General features: G+C 51.1%; 1 protein-coding gene across 1 annotated transcript in view; it reads left to right on the top strand.

Moving 5' to 3' along the window:
• The first annotated feature begins 474 nt into the window (after positions 1–474).
• Positions 475–22,937, top strand: part of SPHK2 (sphingosine kinase 2) — a 46,064-nt gene continuing 23,601 nt past the window's right edge. The window contains exons 1-2 of the mRNA XM_073656250.1: positions 475–647; positions 13,492–14,194. Coding sequence (XP_073512351.1) covers positions 13,780–14,194 — 415 coding nt within the window. The 5' untranslated portion in view covers positions 475–647; positions 13,492–13,779. The remainder of the gene's footprint in view (positions 648–13,491; positions 14,195–22,937) is intronic.

The raw sequence follows: 22,937 nt of genomic DNA, 5'->3' as shown, positions 1-22,937 counted from the left end.
CCAGGGGGGATCACCACACACAGGGGGTCACCACCAGGGAGGGGGGATTACTTCCAGGAGTTTTCTCAGATCTCAGTGCTTTTAGGAAAATCTCTTTACTGTACCGGAGGTCAGGAAATAATGATGTAAATGTATTTCCTCCAGAGCCCCCTGTACTAGTCCTCCTGTACTGATCCTCCAGTACTGCCTCATGCTTATCACTTCTACAGCACATTCACACGCTGCGGGTATTATGGACTACAAGCCGCACACGTCCTTGGTGATACAGTCCCATACAGTCAGCAGTGTGCCCCAGCTGCACTATAAGTCCCACAACAACCAGCTGACTGGTACAATACGGCTTATCACCGCAGACCAGCTGCCGGTACCGACCCCCGAACACACACCGCAAACGCATGTAGATACAGAGAGCGCCGCAAACCCTCCGGTCACATGACAGTGACGTCATCACTGGCTCCGCCCTCTCCGAAGAGTTCTGCTCCTCTTACCACTTCCTGTTTTAGTAGCAGCTGAGTCAAAGTAGTGGGAGCCAGAGGAGAAGGAGCCGGACACTGGGGGCATTGTGCTCAATCACACGCGTGTAATTCTCTGCGTGTCACGGACAGTTCTGTCTGTCCTGAAGTCCTGAGCCGTCTACAGTGCTGAGGGTGAGTACATTGTGGACGGGCGGCTGCAGGGGACGGGGACAGTGAGGACGGGCTGCTGCAGGGGACGGGGACAGTGAGGACGGGCTGCTGCAGGGGACGGGGACAGTCGGACGGGCTGCTGCAGGGGACGGGGACAGTGCGGACGGGCTGCTGCAGGGGACGGGGACAGTGAGGACGGGCGGCTGCAGGGGACGGGGACAGTGAGGACGGACGGCTGCAGGGGACGGGGACAGTGAGGACGGGCTGCTGCAGGGGACGGGGACAGTGCGGACGGGCTGCTGCAGGGGACGGGGACAGTGAGGACGGGCGGCTGCAGGGGACGGGGACAGTGCGGACGGGCGGCTGCAGGGGACGGGGACAGTGAGGACGGGCGGCTGCAGGGGACGGGGACAGTGAGGACGGGCAGCTGCAGGGGACGGGGACAGTGAGGACGGGCAGCTGCAGGGGACGGGGACAGTGAGGACGGGCGGCTGCAGGGGACGGGGACAGTGAGGACGGGCGGCTGCAGGGGACGGGGACAGTGAGGACGGGCAGCTGCAGGGGACGGGGACAGTGAGGACGGGCTGCTGCAGGGGACGGGGACAGTGAGGACGGGCTGCTGCAGGGGACGGGCACAGTGCGGAGGGGCTGCTGCAGGGGACGGGGACAGTCGGCTGCAGGGGACGGGGACAGTGCGGACGGGCTGCTGCAGGGGACGGGGACAGTGCGGACGGGCGGCTGCAGGGGACGGGGACAGTGAGGACGGGCTGCTGCAGGGGACGGGGACAGTGCGGACGGGCTGCTGCAGGGGACGGGGACAGTGAGGACGGGCTGCTGCAGGGGACGGGCACAGTGCGGACGGGCTGCTGCAGGGGACGGGGACAGTGCGGACGGGCTGCTGCAGGGGACGGGGACAGTCGGCTGCAGGGGACGGGGACAGTGCGGACGGGCTGCTGCAGGGGACGGGGACAGTGCGGACGGGCGGCTGCAGGGGACGGGGACAGTGAGGACGGGCGGCTGCAGGGGACGGGGACAGTGAGGACGGGCGGCTGCAGGGGACGGGGACAGTAAGGACGGGCGGCTGCAGGGGACGGGGACAGTGAGGACGGGCGGCTGCAGGGGACGGGGACAGTGAGGACGGGCGGCTGCAGGGGACGGGGACAGTGAGGACGGGCTGCTGCAGGGGACGGGGACAGTGAGGACGGGCGGCTGCAGGGGACGGGGACAGTGCGGACGGGCGGCTGCAGGGGACGGGGACAGTGCGGACGGGCGGCTGCAGGGGACGGGGACAGTGCGGACGGGCTGCTGCAGGGGACGGGGACAGTGAGGACGGGCGGCTGCAGGGGACGGGGACAGTCGGACGGGCTGCTGCAGGGGACGGGGACAGTGCGGACGGGCTGCTGCAGGGGACGGGGACAGTGCGGACGGGCGGCTGCAGGGGACGGGGACAGTGCGGACGGGCGGCTGCAGGGGACAGTCGGACGGGCGGCTGCAGGGGACGGGGACAGTGCGGACGGGCGGCTGCAGGGGACGGGGACAGTGCGGACGGGCGGCTGCAGGGGACGGGGACAGTGCGGACGGGCGGCTGCAGGGGACGGGGACAGTCGGCTGCAGGGGACGGGGACAGTCGGCTGCAGGGGACGGGGACAGTGCGGACGGGCTGCTGCAGGGGACGGGGACGGGCGGCTGCAGGGGACGGGGACAGTGCGGACGGGCGGCTGCAGGGGACGGTGCGGACGGGCTGCTGCAGGGGACGGGGACAGTGCGGACGGGGACAGTGCGGACGGGCTGCTGCAGGGGACGGGGACAGTGCGGACGGGCGGCTGCAGGGGACGGGGACAGTCGGACGGGCTGCTGCAGGGGACGGGGACAGTGCGGACGGGCGGCTGCAGGGGACGGGGACAGTGCGGACGGGCGGCTGCAGGGGACGGGGACAGTGCGGACGGGCGGCTGCAGGGGACGGGGACAGTCGGACGGGCGGCTGCAGGGGACAGTGCGGACGGGCGGCTGCAGGGGACGGGGACAGTGCGGACGGGCGGCTGCAGGGGACGGGGACAGTGCGGACGGGCGGCTGCAGGGGACGGGGACAGTCGGCTGCAGGGGACGGGGACAGTGCGGACGGGCTGCTGCAGGGGACGGGGACAGTGCGGACGGGCTGCTGCAGGGGACGGGGACAGTGCGGACGGGCTGCTGCAGGGGACGGGGACAGTGCGGACGGGCGGCTGCAGGGGACGGGGACAGTGCGGACGGGCGGCTGCAGGGGACGGGGACAGTGCGGACGGGCTGCTGCAGGGGACGGGGACAGTGCGGACGGGCTGCTGCAGGGGACGGGGACAGTGAGGACGGGCGGCTGCAGGGGACGGGGACAGTGCGGACGGGCGGCTGCAAGGGACGGGGACAGTGAGGACGGGCGGCTGCAGGGGACGGGGACAGTGAGGACGGGCGGCTGCAGGGGACGGGGACAGTGCGGACGGGCGGCTGCAGGGGACGGGGACAGTGCGGACGGGCTGCTGCAGGGGACGGGGACAGTGCGGACGGGCGGCTGCAGGGGACGGGGACAGTGCGGACGGGCGGCTGCAGGGGACGGGGACAGTGCGGACGGGCGGTTGCAGGGGACGGGGACAGTGAGGACGGGCGGTTGCAGGGGACGGGGACAGTGAGGACGGGCGGCTGCAGGGGACGGGGACAGTGCGGACGGGCGGCTGCAGGGGACGGGGACAGTGCGGACGGGCGGCTGCAGGGGACGGGGACAGTGCGGACGGGCTGCTGCAGGGGACGGGGACAGTGCGGACGGGCGGCTGCAGGGGACGGGGACAGTGCGGACGGGCGGCTGCAGGGGACGGGGACAGTGCGGACGGGCGGCTGCAGGGGACGGGGACAGTGAGGACGGGCGGCTGCAGGGGACGGGGACAGTGAGGACGGGCGGCTGCAGGGGACGGGGACAGTGCGGACGGGCTGCTGCAGGGGACGGGGACAGTGAGGACGGGCGGCTGCAGGGGACGGGGACAGTGCTGACGGACGGCTGCAGGGGACGGGGACAGTGAGGACGGGCGGCTGCAGGGGACGGGGACAGTGTGGACGGGCGGCTGCAGGGGACGGGGACAGTGAGGACGGGCGGCTGCAGGGGACGGGGACAGTGAGGACGGGCTGCTGCAGGGGACGGGGACAGTGAGGACGGGCGGCTGCAGGGGACGGGGACAGCGCGGACGGGCGGCTGCAGGGGACGGGGACAGTGTGGACGGGCGGCTGCAGGGGACGGGGACAGTGAGGACGGGCGGCTGCAGGGGACGGGGACAGTGAGGACGGGCTGCTGCAGGGGACGGGGACAGTGAGGACGGGCGGCTGCAGGGGACGGGGACAGCGCGGACGGGCGGCTGCAGGGGACGGGGACAGTGAGGACGGGCGGCTGCAGGGGACGGGGACAGTGAGGACGGGCGGCTGCAGGGGACGGGGACAGTGCGGACGGGCGGCTGCAGGGGACGGGGACAGTGCGGACGGGCGGCTGCAGGGGACGGGGACAGTGCGGACGGGCGGCTGCAGGGGACGGGGACAGTGCGGACGGGCGGCTGCAGGGGACGGGGACAGTGCGGACGGGCGGCTGCAGGGGACGGGGACAGTGCGGACGGGCGGCTGCAGGGGACGGGGACAGTGCGGACGGGCGGCTGCAGGGGACGGGGACAGTGCGGACGGGCGGCTGCAGGGGACGGGGACAGTGCGGACGGGCGGCTGCAGGGGACGGGGACAGTGCGGACGGGCGGCTGCAGGGGACGGGGACAGTGCGGACGGGCGGCTGCAGGGGACGGGGACAGTGCGGACGGGCGGCTGCAGGGGACGGGGACAGTGCGGACGGGCGGCTGCAGGGGACGGGGACAGTGCGGACGGGCGGCTGCAGGGGACGGGGACAGTGCGGACGGGCGGCTGCAGGGGACGGGGACAGTGCGGACGGGCGGCTGCAGGGGACGGGGACAGTGCGGACGGGCGGCTGCAGGGGACGGGGACAGTGCGGACGGGCGGCTGCAGGGGACGGGGACAGTGCGGACGGGCGGCTGCAGGGGACGGGGACAGTGCGGACGGGCGGCTGCAGGGGACGGGGACAGTGCGGACGGGCTGCTGCAGGGGACGGGGACAGTGAGGACGGGCGGCTGCAGGGGACGGGGACAGTGAGGACGGGCGGCTGCAGGGGACGGGGACAGTGCGGACGGGCGGCTGCAGGGGACGGGGACAGTGCGGACGGGCGGCTGCAGGGGACGGGGACAGTGCGGACGGGCGGCTGCAGGGGACGGGGACAGTGCGGACGGGCGGCTGCAGGGGACGGGGACAGTGCGGACGGGCGGCTGCAGGGGACGGGGACAGTGCGGACGGGCGGCTGCAGGGGACGGGGACAGTGCGGACGGGCGGCTGCAGGGGACGGGGACAGTGCGGACGGGCGGCTGCAGGGGACGGGGACAGTGCGGACGGGCGGCTGCAGGGGACGGGGACAGTGCGGACGGGCTGCTGCAGGGGACGGGGACAGTGAGGACGGGCGGCTGCAGGGGACGGGGACAGTGCGGACGGGCGGCTGCAGGGGACAGTGTGGACGGGCGGCTGCAGGGGACGGGGACAGTGTGGACGGGCGGCTGCAGGGGACGGGGACAGTGTGGACGGGCGGCTGCAGGGGACGGGGACAGTGAGGACGGGCGGCTGCAGGGGACGGGGACAGTGAGGACGGGCGGCTGCAGGGGACTGGGACAGTGGGGACGGGGACAGTGCGGACGGGCGGCTGCAGGGGACGGGGACAGTGCGGACGGGCTGCTGCAGGGGACGGGGACAGTGCGGACGGGCTGCTGCAAGGGACGGGGACAGTGCGGACGGGCTGCTGCAGGGGACGGGGACGGTGCGGACGGGCGGCTGCAGGGGACGGTGCGGACGGGCGGCTGCAGGGGACGGGGACGGTGCGGTACGGGCCGCTGCAGGGGACGGGGACAGTGTGGACTATATCCCATTGACTTTATGATGTGGCCATACAACAGCCATGCATAATCTTATTTATCTCTCTCTCATCTCACTAAATTAGAATATCATCAAACAGTTACGGTAATTTATTTCAGTTCTTCAATACAAATAGTGAAACTCCCATATTATATAGAGTCATTACACACAGTGATCTATTTCAAGTGTTTATTTCTGTTAATGTTGATGATTATGGTTGTTCTTTGTACACAGGTGATGACTTCACTGCTCCAGTACAGGATGGGGGGGGTGGTCCTGCTAATTTTTCAGGATTATTACATTTTGCCCCATGTAAAATCTGCTTGCTGTAACTTGCTCACATCTGGACTTCTCTGCTCTTTGGTCCCGTCTGGAGCGAGACCGCTGTAGTCTGAAGCAGACTGCCATGGACCTGCTGTCTGACCCCTAATCTGAGAGGTGGCAGCGGCTGACTGTAGCCCGGCTCCTCACCTGTCCTTAATGTTGCACTGCCTCTATATTGAGTTAGTGACAATATCTTGGTAGGAATATCTCCGTCTTCAGCAGACGTCACATTGTGGCTGGAGAACCTCTGGTATGTTGAGTGATTGATAAATGTGTTTTTCGAAAATCTGTTCAGGAATAAACTTTTGTGATATTGAGTCCCTGCTCCTAGTGCTGCACAGAGGTCTTGTGACTCGGTGCTTCCCTGTCTGGGTCTTGATGATTTCCGCAGGTTCCTCTTTGTAGTGTATTCGGGTCTACACCTTGTGCAACAATCACGTTCTTTGTTGGCGAATGCCATACGCTGACTATGCTTTTGCCCCGTCTTCATCCTGGTGTGACAGTAGGTTACTGTGATTTCAGCACTGAGTCATCATGAGAACATTAGTCACACGTCTGACCAGCTCCCTCTGTTGTGAGTGGCCTGGTATATACATTTAGGCTTGCAATCAGTTGTGTGAAAAGGCTTTTCTACACTGCACCGTGGTTTTCTATGTGTTTGCTTGATATTTCCTGGAGATGTTCCACTGGCCAGAGTCTCAGAATATAATCACCCTACAAAAGAGCGATGTCATTAGTAGACGTGGCCTGTCATAAGACAGGGAGTACCTATGTGCATTTCTTTCACTTTATGACTTAAAGTGAGAAGGGTGTTCTCACATTTAGAAGTTCTGAGCTGTCAGTGATGGGGGATAATTTCCTGATCGCTGGGACCTCCACCGATCCCGAGTGCTGGAGCTGTGAAGAGCCCCATGTACCCGATCAGGCGCACTGCTGCTTCATTCATCTTTCATAAGACCACTGGAGATGGCCGAGTGTTGCGTTATCTGGTCTTCAGCACCACCATAAGAATAAATTGTCCGGCCGTGCACATGGTCGACCATCGCTCCATTCACATGGAGCTCTTTACAGCCATGGTTCTCAGGATCGGTGGGAGTCCCAGTGGTGGAACCCCCAGTGATCGGGAAGTTGTCCTGTATTTTAGATAGGGGATAACGTCCAACCTTGAGAATACCCCTGTAATAGTCTGATCAGGTAGACATGTTACATTGTGTTTTGCCCTTTACATTCAGGCCTGAGCCACCTTTTCAGTACAGAATGTGCTGTTATTAGACTTTGATCTTAATGATCATTATCAATAATTCCTCTGTTATCTTGCAATTAACAGTTTATTCTGTGTCATGTTACCTGAGCGCCAACGCCATAAAATGAAGGCTGAAGGTTAATTACACAGTACGGACATGGGATTTTCAGGATTATTTCGCTAATAAATTGTCCACATTTGATCTTGGAAGAAATGTCCCCTGGGGCTGGAACCGCCACATCGGTTACTTACTGATTATATTAAAAGGTGTCCATTTACTCATTTTATTTATTTTTTTTAAATAAAAGCTTAGAAAAGGCAAACCAAAAGTGATGTTTTTGCATCGAAAATGCAGCATTTTACTGTCCCCAGAAAGTGAAGGAGATATCTGAAATCACATGCACTTGTTGCTTACTTTTTCCTTGCAGATTTGAAGCCGTTTCACTTCCACAGCATGTCGACTCTCTTAATGACTGAAAAAAAAAATGCATCAAAATCACATGCAAAAACATGTTTTTGATTCAGAAATGTCTGCATCCAATACTTACCTTGTTGCACACACCCATACTCCACCAACGCCGCTACTTTTTGCTAATTCCTTTTGGCACGCAACAAATGCTGCTTAATTGAACGGTGGCCAAAGTGATCACCCGCCTAAGCCAGTGATTGGCTGCAGCCTCACATGTCCCTGCGTCAGGACATCATTTCTGCAGCAGAAAGTATAGAGACTGTGGTTGATGAAGTGAGTATTTCACAGTCCATCCTAATGTAAAGGTGTGTAAGTGTATTAATACTTCCCAATCATGATCTTCTCCATCTTCTTGTGCTGCTCCAGTCCCATTGATCCTTGGGATAGGTCATCAATGTCTGATTGATCGGGGTCCGACACCCGGCACCTACGCCGATCAGCTGTTCTCAGTGTCGACGCCCGCCCGAAATGCTCACTTGCAGAGCTGCTCCGTCTTCAGCACACCCTACCTGCTATTGATTTGAATAGGAAGCGGATGTGTAGCACCCTGCCACAGCCACTATCAGAAGACAATTTTGGAAAGGCGCCAACAATTTTGTCCAGCCCATTTTTGCAGGGCTGTGGAGTCGGTGTCCATTTTGTTGGAGTCGATATAAAATGGACCGACTCCAATTCCTAAAATATATAATAAATTGGGTACAGTAGTTCAATGCCGTTTGTGGGGAATATTTTTTTCAGAAGAATTTGGGAAAGCTATGAAATTTCCTATTCCTGATCTAAGGGTCTAGACTTTTAGCTGAGATGAGTCTGTGCTACAGTAAATTGATCACTTAAGCATCAGCCATGTATGAGGGAGTCGGTGTCATGGTAATGTCGGAGTCGGAGGTTTGGCTTACTGACTCCACAGCCCTGCATTTTTGGTGTTTTCTGTAAAATTCTGTCCAAATTGCCTTTTTTTTCTCTATTTTTCTATTGTTCCAATACACACAAAGGAAATACTCATGTGTATAACACAACCTGTGTAATTGCAGTAATTTTCTGGGAGAAATACTTATTTTTCTGGAACAATTTCAAGGATGACAAAGCTTTTGTGCAAGACTGTATAAAGAGTCGTTTGCATGGAGGGAAGTATGTGAAAGTGGAAATGTAGTTTTAGATATTCAGCCTCCAATAAATATCTGGTGGATTACCTTTTAGTAAAGGCTTTCTCACTGAACCCATTTGTGGTCAGAATCTGATTCCCACCGTTCCCTTATTGCTTCCACTAAGTAAGCCTTATTACAGAGTACGATGTTGGGTATCCCCATTCCTCCGTCTTCCATCTTATGGTATAACTTTTTTTTTTTTAGCTATTCTTGGACTTTTATTGGCCCATATAAATTGTGAAAGCATAGATTGTAAATTACGGTAAGTAGACAAGTTTTGGCTATATATATAGGAGAATGCATCTAAGAACATATAGCATATTAGGTAAGAACAGCATCTTAGAAGTGTGGATTTTGGCTATCCATGATGGTTCTAGTTTGCCCATCCTATCCATCTCTGGTTTAAGTGAGGGGATCCGTTCCGTAATATTATATTTTGCTAACTCATCAGAAGGGGTAGTTGGGTTTGTACCTAGATACTTATTGCTTTTCTCCACCCATGTAAAGAAAAGTTTAGATTTTAACTGTTCTATTAATCGATCTGGACAACCTATTGGGAATATAACACATTTAGTAGCGTTGAGAGAATGGACAGAAGGGCAGGGAGCGATCTCCCCGGATCAGAACATGACATAATTACATCATCAGCATACAGACCTATAGGATGTGAACATTTACCAGCTTGAATACTTTCTATTTTATCACAGCAGCGGATATCACCGGTGATAATGGGCACCCCTGCTGAGTACTGTTAATTTTGAAAGGAGAAGACAAGAATCCAGATGCCAGGACTCTGGCCCTGGGATTAGTATACAAAGCCATAACTACTTGTTTAATAAAACTGGATAGGATAGCTCAAATTTGGAGAAAACTGCATCCAGGTATCCCCAATTCACCCTATCAGAAGCTTTTTCGTCATCCAGGGCAATGAGTACACTGGGGACCCCGGATTTCTCAGCTATGTATAGTAAGTCAGTCATGCTTCTTGTACTTCTCTAGCCTGTCTACCTGCAATGAATTCCACCTCATCTGGAGAGCTAAGTCTTTGAGCCAGTAATTTAGAATATATTTTGAAGTCACAATTGAGTAATGAAATTGGTCTAAAGTTTTCAGGCTTGGTGGGTGTTTTACCTGTTTTTGGTAGTGGTTATTGTGGCTTCTAGATTAGTTGAGGAAAAATGTCCCTTTATTTTGCCAGTAAGAGAAGAGTCTAAGGAGGTAGGGAGATATTTGCAGTAAGAAAGTTTCAGAATACTCATTTGGGAATCCGTCTGGACCTGAGGCTTCTTGGGATTAATGGTTATTAGTGGAGAAGGGACTATTCAACCATTGCAACTGATCCTCCTTGACCTTAGGAAGGTTAATTGTTTCTAGAAGCCTGTATATATCGTTTGGTTGGGGTGTAGTAGAGTCTGTGTTAATGTTACATAGTTTTGAATAATAATCAGCAAATGCATTAGCAATCTCTATGGGATTAGACGCTCCATCCCCCTGTTGATCACCCAGATATACTATTTTAGACTTTGCTTTAATTTTTTTGACTCTACAAGCCAATAAAGCTCCCACTCGGTCTCCTATAGCATGGAACTTTAGCTTTGCATTTTTTCATATTCTTTTCATATGTATAGAGTAAAGCAATAATAAAGAGCGTAATTTATTCAGAGCCAATGAGGAAGCTTGTTCTTAGGAGAAATGGGTTTTATGGATTTTTCCAACTAGAAAATCTGGGCTAGTATGGCTTAAATCTCACCTTCTATTTTCCTTTTAGCTGAAGCAGCCATCTACAGAAATACTCCTCTAATATATGCCTTATGTGCTGACCATAGTTTCATCTGACACCATTTCACTCTCATTAATTTAAAAAAAAAACCTTTAGATCCTCCTCAATGTTGTGTGTGTTTTGTGTGGTGTTCAATAAGTATGCATGCGCCAAGATGTTACTAGGGGAGATGAGTATTTTTCCCATACTTCGAGGAACACAGGCATGATCGGACCATGTGATGGAGCCCATCTCTGAATGCACGCACATTTAAAGCTGCATTGTCTACTAAAAATAAGAGTATGCCATGTGCCTTGTAGAAAAATAAGTATAATCTTTCATTTTCATGATTGTAACACCAAATATGTAAACATTCTTTAGCAATCCTCTCTTAATTCTACATAGAATTAGACATAATAGACATACACATAGACCTAGAATATAAAATAAGAACATAAGCAAATTAGTGCGACAAATCCCTAAGGACTCGCACAGCAGAAGGCTGGTCAACAGGCTAGAATTCTACCAGCAATTCGGTCCAAAAATATCTGGAAAATTTGACCGTGGAGAGTGAACCTCAGACTCCTACATAGAGCATAGCCAACCCGACCAAGAAGTCAAGTAGACCAGTCTGGGGATATTTTCTTTTGGGCGTCAGGACTTGTTTTGTTCAAATTAAGTGACTCCGTTCGCATGTCCCAATTTTTTAGCAGCTCCACTGCTTGAGCCGGAAAGTTGCAGACATGCGGCATGCCATCTTTATTCACCACCAGCTTAACTGGGAAACCCCACTTGTAAGGGATGTTGGCATCCCGAAGCACTATAGTGAGTGTGGCAAATTCATGACACCTGGCCAGAGTGGCCTCGGATCTAGATAAACAATTATCCTTTGATCTAGATCAGGAAACTCCAGCTTGTGCCTCACGTTACGCAAGAAGGATGCTTTTTTTATCTTAAAATATGGCAAGGGTATCTCTTGGGAATGCTGGATTTAGCCCTCTTGGTTTAGGTACTCTGTGACTACTACGATCCACCGTTACATCTAGGTTATCCATCTTAGGCATAATCGTTTGCAAAAGTTTATGAAAAAAGGGACCAAAGTCTTATTAATCTACAGTCTCTGGGATGCCCCTAATCTGGACATTGTTCCAACCAGATCTATGATCAAGTTCCCATAATTTGTTTTTTTAGCTTTTGCACACTAGGTAAAGGAAGGATCAAGTGTATGACCATAGGAAAAGGAGGGAAGCCCAACAACTAGGGAAAGGGAGAGTGGAGACCCCTAGGCAGATCTTACAACACCCTGACTCCCCTACCATCCCTAAATAGGTTCCGCACCTATTGCTGAGCAGGATACCTAATCCCTAACTGACCCTAGAGCTAGGCCCTAGGTAGGGAGGGTAAGGGGTGAGCACTAGTCACCCCCCACTGAAACTAAAGACAAACAAGGAAAACAGACAAGGGGATACACTTAGCTTTGAGAAGATACTAGAGAGAAGACGACAACAATCCACCAAGAAAAAACTAGCAGACTGCTAGCACTCCAGGCCTGAGCATAGGAAAATAGTTCTATCACCGGCAACTCTCTGGAGACACTGAGTGTTTTTAAATATCAAGCAAGGGTGTGTCATTTAGCAGCAGAAGGTGGAGATCACTGCTGAGTCCTAGCGAGACAAGGATACCGCTACACTACAGAGATGAAAGGATCAAGAAGGCATCTTCAAAGCCAAGCGCAGTGACCTTCTACAGCCGGATCCAGAACGGCTGTCTGTCAAACCTGATACACTCGTGACAGCATGTCTTTCTCAACTGCACAGACCACGTACTCAGACATCTTGGACTCTGTGATCCTTGCCATTCCCCCGGAGATTCTGTTCCCTGCCTTAACTCACCAATTGCTGCTTTAATGTCCGACTTCAACAAGGGTCGGAGCAAGTTGAGCATGTCTTACATAATCACTTTAATGACCAGAGCAACAGCTGACTCTGTCTGTGCCTTGTTCCCCACTGGACTGAACAGAGGAGTCGACTGTGAGCGAGCAGGAGAAAATGGTGCGCTTTACTGTGGCGGGGATGTGCGGTTAGTATTCTGAGGGAAAAATTCTGTCAGTTTGGCCAGGGAGCCCCTCTTTCTTGTTCTCCCTCTGGCCATCTTCATATCTGTGATCGTCTGGGTCGCTTGGGTTGGGTAAACACCGCTTCTAGCCAAGGTACAGGAGCTTATACACGGAGCTACTGACTTAAGCAGTCATCGGCGTTCAGGACATGCGCCCAACGGTCCAATTATTCTGATCAGGGTGGCATCACTTATTCATGGAAGTGGAGAGAAACAAAAAAAAAATAGTTTCTCCAGCTTCTCCTTTCTGTCCGTCCTTTAAAATTGGACCGTACTCTGTCATCCGAGTGCGGTCTGATTTCTTTCACGGACCCACAGACTTGCATTGGCGATTTTGATCAGACACTCGAATCAAAATCGGACATGCCTCCGTTTTTTTCAGTAGACCACTCAGTCCAAGGAAAAAATCAGACCAATGCACAGCGCCATAGAATCATAGGTACAAGTGCTCTCTTTAAACACCACGGAAAGCACTCTTACGAGAAAAACGGTCATGTGCCCGGCCCTTACTCTGAGACTCGGCACGAGGCTGCATAGACTTACAATGAGAAAGTGACTTAAACCCATGTGATCCTGCTAGTCTGTCTAGTGGACCGGAGCTGCGCTGTAGACTGGGGAAGACTGCAATTGGTAAGTCTTTTAATACATTTACACATCACTACATGGATAATTAGGACTGGTTATTAAATAACTTTTTTGATGAGACGACTTCTTTATTGAGGTGTTTAATTTTGCTTACTTTCTATGCCCCTTTTTTATTCATGTACTCTGTGGATAAGCTGATATTTTAGTCACTGTGTATTTACATGCTTTTTTTATGTTTTTTTTTTTTTTTTCCACAGAATTTCACCTGAATGGACTCTCCACACTTTAAAGCTCTGGATTACATTGAAGGCCTAGGGTGGTATTTTTCTAAGCTGCCTTAGTCCTTTTTTACATAGGCAGCATCACAGGCAAAATTTATAGTTAAAATATAATGGTTACCAGGATTTGTAGCACACGCTTGTGGCTGTGACGGTCGTCCTCTGCCTTTATGCAGTACCAGTCTGAGTTTTATGTACTTGTTCTGCTTTCCTTACATGACTGTATGATTGAATCCGCACTGTTGGACCACATACCGCCCACGTAAAATGTCGAAGGATTACAAGCAGTCATCTGAGACCCTTCTCCATGGAGAATTTGGGGTCTACCCATCCAAAGGTATTCGCTATGCACTTAGTCTGACACCTACAGGCCTCCACATCCAGAGACTGGTTCCTAAACCTGAGGATGACCAGCGTACAGTACTACCCATTCTTGACATGGTGGGATGTCATACCATGCGCAGTCGTGGCTCCGGTGATATTTATGCCTATTTTTCCATCTATTCATATCCATTGAAGAAGAAGAAAGTTGCAATGGGCTCAGCACGTACCCGCCAAAGGTTGGTGCGTACATTTAGAGTGGACGAGGATTCAAATTATGACGAGAACCAAGTAATTGCTGAAAAGTGGGCAACAGCAGTAAAGTGTCTTATTCAAGGAGTGCCAATCTCAAGTGATACAGGTAATGGCTGAAAATGGGTTCTATCAAGCTGGATCTCCTCTGTGGCTATAAAAGGGGTCTAATGAGCTTTTCACTGCGGTTGGACACCAGAATCTAGTTATTTAACACTTTGTTCATCAGCTGAAGCTCTAGATCTGATTTTCACTTAGATGCAAATGCAGTTTATAGCGGTTGCCTGATTTAGGAAGCCAAGTCTGCAGCCCTTCTGTGATTGAAGACTGCTGATTCGTACACTGTAACGACTCCCCTGTATGCCCCATAGAAGTGGGCGGTCACATGCCTACTAGTCTCATCCAGCTTCTTTCAATTCTTTTCTGTTGTGAGAAGCAGGATGAGACTAGTTGGCACATGACCACTCACTCGCACAGGGAATAGAGGGCCATGTGCACACTGTCATGATTCCAGTAGTCTGCTGTCACATAGAGGGACTGCAGACTCTGCATAGACCGGGCAAACCCTTAAATGCAAAGCATTGTTTTAATACTGGGCACTTGGGCTGCAACTACAGTATATATGGTAACGTGCCAAATAGAGCTCTGCTGTCATATCCACATTCAGTATCAGCAGAATGGCCTGCTTTTTGCTTTTGCCATGTTATAATACAGAACCAGGTAGTGGGTACATAACATATTCTGCTGTGTCATAGCCACATAGTTCTCACAGCTGTTAGAGTAATTAAGAGGTTAATGTCTTCAGACCTGCCAAATCTCATAGGATGTGCTAATTCTCTGAGCACCCTGTAATGAAACTAGTTCAGGGGTGTAACTAAGCAGGGTGGATACATGGAGTCTTTACTCCTTGTGCTGCTGTGTATTCTGCAGTTTGCTGTCATGTAACAATGGACTAAATATAAATACACACACATATATACGCACAGGTGCTTCTCACAAAATTAGAATATCATCAAAATGTTAATTTATTTCAGTTCTTCAATACAAAAAGTGAAACTCCTATATTATATACAGTCTTTACAAACAGAGTGATCTATTTCAAGTGTTTATTAATGTTGATGATTATGGCTTACAGCCAATGAAGACACAAAAGTCATTATCTCAGTAAATTAGAATACTTTATAACAACAGCTGGAAAAATGTTTTTAAAATCCGAAATGTTGGCCTACTGAAATGTATGTTCAGTAAATGCCCTCAATACTTGGTCGGGGCTCCTTTTGCATCAATTACTGCATCAATGTGGCGTGGCATGGAGGCGATCAGCCTGTGGCACTGCTGAGGTGTTATGGAAGCCCAGGTGGCTTTGATAGCAGCCTTCATCTCGTCTGCATTGTTGAGTCTGGTGTCTCTCATCTTCCTCTTGACAATACCCCATAGATTCTCTATAATAGATTCTCTATGGGGTTAAGGTCAGGCGAGTTTGCTGGCCAATCAAGCACAGTGATACTGTTGTTTTTATACCAGGTATTGGTACTTTTGGCAGTGTGGACAGGTGCCAAGTCCTGCTGGAGAATGAAATTTCCATCTCCAAAAAGCTTGTCGTCAGAGGGAAGCATGAAGTGCTCTAAAATTTCCTAGTAGACGGCTGCGCTGACTTTGGTCTTGATAAAACACAGTGGACCTACACCAGCAGATGTCATGGCTCCCCAAACCATCACTGATTGTGGAAACTTCACACTAGACCTCAAGCAGCTTGGATTGTGGCTTCTCCACTCTTTCTCCAGACACTGGGACCTTGATTTCCAAATGAAATGCAAAATTTACTGTCATCTGAAAACAACACCTTGGACCACTGAGCAACAGTCCAGGTCTTTTTGTTTGACCCAGGTAAGACGCTTCTGGCATTGTCTATTGGTCATGAGTGGCTTGGCACAAGGAATGCGACACTTGCAGACCATGTCCTGGATAGGTCTGTGTGGTGGTGGTTCTTGAAGCAATGACTCCAGCAGCAGTCCACTCCTTGTGAATCTCCCACATTTTTGAATGGCCTTTTCTTAACAATTCTTTCAAGGCTGCGGTTATCCCGGTTGCTTGTGCACCTTTTTCTACCACACTTTTTCCTTCCACTCAACTTTCCATTAATATGCTTGGATACAGCACTCTGTGAACAGCCAGCTTCATTAGCAATGACCTTATGTGGCTTACCCTCCTTGTGTAGTGTGTCAATAACTGCCTTCTGGACATCTGTCAAGTCGACAGTCTTCCCCATGATTGTGAATCCTACTGAAACAGAATAACGGACCTTTTTAAACGCTCAGGAAGCCTTTGCAAGTGTGTTTTGTTAATTATTCTAATTTACTGAGATAATGACTTTTGTGATTTCATTGGCTGTAAGCCATAATCATCAACATTAACAGAAATAAACACTTGAAATAGATCACTCTATTTGTAATGACTCTATATAATATGAATTTCACTTTTTGTATTGAAGAACTGAAATAAATGTAACTTTTTGATGATATTCTAATTTAGTGAGATGCACCTGTGTGTATGTGTGTGTATGTATGTATGTATGTATGTATACCATTTAGGGCACCTACAGACAGGCGTATGAAAAATCTCCCAAGTTTCATCCATAAAACTCTCTTTTTTTTTTTCTAATTTTTATTTGATTTGAATCCATGTGCCATCAGTGTGTCTGTTTCTTACGTCCGTGTGCCATCCGTGTGTCTGTTTCTTACGTCCGTGTGCCATCCGTGTGTCTGTTTCTTACGTCCGTGTGCCATCAGTGTGTCTGTTTCTTACGTCCGTGTGCCATCAGTGTGTCTGTTTCTTACGTCCGTGTGCCATCCTTGTGTCTGTTTCTTACGTCCGTGTGCCATCCTTGTGTCTGTTTCTTACGTCCGTGTGCCATCCTTGTGTCTGTTTCTTACGTCCGTGTGCCATCCTTGTGTCATCCGTGTGTCTGTTTCTTACGTCCGTGTGCCATCCTTGTGTCTGTTTCTTACGTCCGTGTGCCATCCGTGTGTCATCCGTGTGTCTGTTTCTTACGTTCGTGTGCCATCCGTGTGTCATCCGTGTGTCTGTTTCTTACGTCCGTGTGCCATCCTTGTGTCTGTTTCTTACGTCCGTGTGCCATCCGTGTGTCATCCGTGTGTCTGTTTCTTACGTCTGTGTGCCGTCCGTCTGTTTCTTACGTCCGTGTGTCATCCGTGTGTCTGTTTCTTACGTCCGTGTGCCATCAGTGTGTCTGTTTCTTACGTCCGTGTGCCATCAGTGTGTCTGTTTCTTACGTCCGTGTGCCATCAGTGTGTCTGTTTATGTCCGTGTGCCATCCGTGTGTCTGTTTCTTACGTCCGTGTGTCATCCGTGTGTCTGTTTCTTACGTTCGTGTGCCATCCGTGTGTCATCCGTGTGTTTCTTACGTCCGTGTGCCATCCTTGTGTCTGTTTCTTACGTCCGTTTGCCATCCGTGTGTCATCCGTGTGTCTGTTTCTTACGTCTGTGTGCCGTCCGTCTGTTTCTTACGTCCGTGTGTCATCCGTGTGTCTGTTTCTTACGTCCGTGTGCCATCCGTGTGTCTGTTTCTTACGTCCGTGTGCCATCAGTGTGTCTGTTTCTTTCGTCCGTGTGCCATCAGTGTGTCTGTTTCTTACGTCCGTGTGCCATCCGTGTGTCTGTTTCTTACGTCTGTGTGCCGTCCGTCTGTTTCTTACGTTCGTGTGCCATCCGTGTGTCTGTTTCTTACGTTCGTGTGCCATCCGTGTGTCTGTTTCTTACGTCCGTGTGCCATCCGTGTGTCTGTTTCTTACGTCCGTGTGCCATCCGTGTGTCTTTCTTACGTCCGTGTGCCATCCGTGTGTCTGTTTCTTACGTCCGTGTGCCATCCGTGTGTCTGTTTCTTACGTCAGTGTGCCATCCGTGTGTCTTTCTTACGTCTGTGTGCCGTCCGTCTGTTTCTTACGTCTGTGTGCCGTCCGTCTGTTTCTTACGTCTGTGTGCCGTCCGTCTGTTTCTTACGTCTGTGTGCTGTCCGTGTGTCTGTTTCTTACGTCTGTGTGCCGTCCGTCTGTTTCTTACGTCCGTGTGCCATCCGTGTGTCTGTTTCTTACGTCCGTGTGCCATCCGTGTGTCTGTTTCTTACGTCCGTGTGCCATCAGTGTGTCTGTTTCTTACGTCCGTGTGCCATCCGTGTGTCTGTTTCTTACGTCCGTGTGCCATCCGTGTGTCTGTTTCTTACGTCTGTGTGCCGTCCGTCTGTTTCTTACGTCTGTGTGCCGTCCGTCTGTTTCTTACGTCTGTGTGCCGTCCGTCTGTTTCTTACGTCTGTGTGCCGTCCGTCTGTTTCTTACGTCCGTGTGCCGTCCGTGTGTCTGTTTCTTACGTCCGTGTGCCGTCCGTGTGTCTGTTTCTTACGTCCATGTGCCGTCCGTGTGTCTGTTTCTTACGTCCTTGTGCCATCCATGTGTCATCCGTGTGTCTGTTTCTTACGTCCGTGTGCCATCATGTTTTACAACTACATTTCATTGCAGCCCCTTCAGACATTTCAAGCTTGATGTTTTGTATGTATGCACTCATGTATGTAGACCGTATTCTAAATCACTAGGCTGTTTAGATAAAGTAGTTATAAAGGATCTATTCAGACTTGATCTGCTGTCGCTCATGCTGACCCAGCTTTCTCCGCAGCAATCTTAGGGCCGTGGGAAGTTTAGAATCGGCCTCTGGGTGGAACATGGCTGCCATTGATTTGCTCTTGCTCCTGGATTGGAGCCCAGGACTCTTATTCTCATATTTGAGAAAAGCAGATTCTTTGAGGACTCAGACATGCAGGACTGATAGAACAGTGTGGTCTGTACAGGTCATCTCGTCTGGTGCCCGGCTATTGTTAGCCAATAATGCATTGCCTGGTGGTACAAAAATACTTCATATGCACGAACCTGTAGTGCCATGTAAAGAGAGCGGCGGTTACATCATTAATATAGAATTATGGCTTGTGATCCACTGTTACTAAAATTGTGGCTTCTACTGACACCTATAATTAATATGTAACGTAGGGTGGTGTAAGTATAAAGGAGTTGTCCACTAAAAAAATAAAATCTGTATATATTACTCAAATGCTTATGAAATTGTAAGTTGTCAGCTTCTTGATATATCAAAGTTTATGTAAGTTGTCCTGGCTCCTCTTAGGCCCACTTCCAGGGCAGTTTCCTTTGTTCTCATGTCATCAGTTCTATATAGGAGGGGGCTGGCTCGCTGCTTATTTCAGTAGTTAAGCCAGCCCCCTTCTGTCAAAACTAATGCCTAGGCAGAGAAAGCGGCTCAGTCAGCCCTCTTCACACAACTGATGACATGCCAACAAACAAGAAGGGGGCCAAGGATCGGAGTCGATATCTTCAGACTTGGGAACCTTGATAATTAAAATATATGCATACATTTGTATTTTCTACATATTAAGAATATGTTCCCCATGGGTAGTCCACATCCACAAATAGCTACTGAAGATTTTTTTTTAAGGAAATGCTGCAACCTTTCAACCTTTTCGTTGCAGGATTCCAAATCCGCAACGTCAGGAAACTTACACTCCGGTCTTCCTCTACAGCATCTGAAAGAGACTTGGGGAAATTTCATACATAATGTTGTTACTGTAATAGTATTTTTTCCTTCTTTAAAAAAATCTGCATCACATAACAGTGGAGAGATACAATGAAGGATAAGAGGTGTACCTTTTTTTTCTGGACAACCCATTAAACTTGCTTACACTTTTTCTCGGTGTCTTTGGCTATTATTCAAATTATGGATCATCATTTTATCTGCCCCTGTACAGGAGCTTTCTAGATCTGCAGTGATCAAAAAAGGGTTATAAAGTGATGGCACAGTGTTGGGATATGCCATCTCTTTCTGATCAGTGGGGTGCTGATGACGCGCCCCCTGGGCCTGTGCTGTGCAGGGGGATACCCGGAGCCGGATCGCTGGGGGTTGTAGTCTCCGTGTGGCGGTGACCCGGTCCGTGTCCAGGGTGGTCAAACCAGTGGCAGTCTATTGGTATTGTAATTGTCCGACTACGCCACCCGTGGATTGCGGTCAGTGGGGACCGCCGCTGCGCTGCCGACCGCTGAGGCTGATGTTGTTTGCGCAGCCGAGTATGGGATAACTCCCCACGGGAGAAGTATTGCCTCAGGGCAGCTAGAGTAGATGATGGGAGTGATGGTGTGAGCGTCCCAGTACTGATGGTGCTGGTGCTGCGATGAAACACAGAGACTTGTAATTGCAGTTTCCAAAGCTTTACTCACGGTTGTGATTCTGGTCCCTTGTGCACATGAGGGACCACCTGAGCCGTGCTGCGTCCACCAGGTGAGGGACTCGGTCAACTCCCAGGCAATTCCAGAGTGTGGTTCAGAGCTCCCCTCTCTTCCTTTCTACTGGCCGTCCCCACTAGTGACCCACCTTTGTCCAGCTTCCTCGGGCCTTCTGTTGGCGAAACCTCTCCCGGTTTCCCTGACCCTATGCGGTATGCCTTTCTGGTGGATGTAGTGAGGGGTCGCACCAAGATGTGGTCACAACCTCCGGTTTTGGCTGAGGATTAGTCGCCTCCACCAATTCGGGTTCCGGTACCCTGCTCTGCCAACCCTTCACCCTGTATCTCCTGGGCATATGGGGTTCCTTCTGCCTTCGTGTCTCTGGGCCTTTCTCTGTGTTCCTTGCTTCCTTTCTCCTCTGTTCCAGTTCCTTTCCTACTTTCCTTTCTCTTCCTTCTCTCTCTCTCTCTCTCAGGCTCCAGCCTCCTGACAAGGCCTGCCTGCAGAGCAGAGCCCATGCAGGGGCTCTGCTTCCCGTCTTCTCCTCAGACTGTCTCCACTGAACTGAACTGGACTGCACTGAACTGTGTTCTAAGATGGTGCCCACCTTATATACCTCCTTCTGACACCCGAGCCCAGGTGACTAGCAACCAATGGGCTCCTACCTATGCCCAGAGACCCACCCCTATCTGCTCCTACACCACTGGGTTTTCCTCCCCCTCCCCACTCCAGCCAGGGACAGATGCTGTCGTGCCTGCACTTCTGTCTAGTGGGAGCACCGTTGAGCTGTCCCTCGGAAATGGGGTGTGTGTGGTGCATGCAGCTTACTGAGCCCTAGTCCACACTCCATCCTTACCCGGGAGTGGAATATCACACCTCTGGACTGAGGTGCAATACCCCTGTAGCAGCCGAGCCCTCGGGGTGCTACACTGACTTGGCGTAAATGAAGCCTTTAGAGCCGTTCTCTGCGCAGCTCCCTGCCCTCTCGCTGGCGTGGAGTGTTGCTCTCTAGTGCATTTTTGAGCTGGCTGAAAGCATTGCTGTGACCTAATTCTCAGGGTCATTGGGGTGATAAATGTGTCCTCATTGAAGTGAGAACTGCTGGGTCCTCAATCGATAAGAAGAATGGGGTCTCAAAGTCTTCTGTGACTTATTCACTTTATGGGGGGATTAACGGAGATAGCCAAGCACTGTCTGCAAGTCCTAAACACTGAATGTAGCGGTGACTACGCATGTGCACTCCTCTGTAGACTCAGGATCATAGCTTGAGGGTGTTTACCTTGTCTGCCGGGTGTGTGTCTGTCAGATGGGTTATCAGGAGACTCTAACAAGCCGTTTTGGTTGTCATAAGGTCAGGGCACTATATTGAACATTTTTGGCCTGTGTGAATGAAAGACTTGCTACAGCTCATCTCATGAGACTGAACTTTCTCAACATGGCTCAATGCAATATTGAGGGTACGTTGTCACCAGAACTGCGGGATTCCCTGAATCTCAGTGGTTCCCTGGGGAAATTGGCGGTTGTATTTGCAATAATCTTTGTCTTATAACCCATAGTAGTCTATCTGCTCTAGAACTAGTGATGAGCGCTCATGTTCATTACTCAAGATTTACAAGCATGTTCGGGTGCTCGCTGAGTACCTTCAGCGTGCTCGGGTGTTATGCTTCAGTCACTCTGTGCGCATGATTTGTGACCATTTGACAGCTTTAATACATGTGAAGAATGCCTGTTTCTTAGGCATTCCTTACATGTATTAAAGCTGTCAAATAGTCACAAATCATGTGCCTGGAGTGACTGAAGCATAACACCCGAGCACGCTGAAGATACTCTGCAAGCACCCGAGCATGCTCGCCGAAAGGGTTAACAAAACATACTCGCTCATCACTATCTCTAACCTGAAAGAAGGCTTTCTCCTTTATGTAAATGTTCAGTATTCAGATAGTTTACTACAGTTTGATGGCTTTTTATCTAATCTAAAAACCAGGGTAAAGTGCAAGGCTGCAGGTCTGTGACTGTCCGTTCCCCAGATATAAATGATATTTGCAAAGATAATGAGCTTTAGGAATTTTTTTCTGCTAAAGTTTATTAATACTTGTATGCAAGTACAGTGTGAGCACAACTATTAGGCAAGTTTGTAGTTTGATGACTAACTTTATTATTTAACAGCTCCAGTTCTGTCGGTCAATCCAAAAGGATAATAAACCTGAATATTAAAGTAAAGTGAGGTTTTGTATGTCTTAGTAGAATATCTGTGTGCAGAATTATTGGGCAACTAAATAAATGTAAATGTTCCATCTCAATTGTTTGTTTTCATCTGTTAAAGTGAGAATAATGAGAACTACTCATAATGTACAAAAATATCTTTTTTAAATGTCAGAAATCTATCAGGGGCTGCACTAAAAAGAATGAAGAAAATGAATGAATAAATAGAAAGAATGAACAAAATAATTTGTTACTCCAAAAATACGGAGAGGTGTAATAGGTTTTTGGGGCATTTTAGACATGGAATTAACATGGAATATATTTGGATTACAGGGAAATCAAAACACATCCCAT

Source organism: Phyllobates terribilis, unplaced genomic scaffold, assembly GCF_046119375.1.
Source record: "Phyllobates terribilis strain yellow unplaced genomic scaffold, ASM4611937v1 Scaffold_12__6_contigs__length_324123572, whole genome shotgun sequence".
NCBI lineage: Eukaryota > Metazoa > Chordata > Amphibia > Anura > Dendrobatidae > Phyllobates > Phyllobates terribilis.
This window is presented reverse-complemented; position numbering and strand designations above follow the sequence as displayed.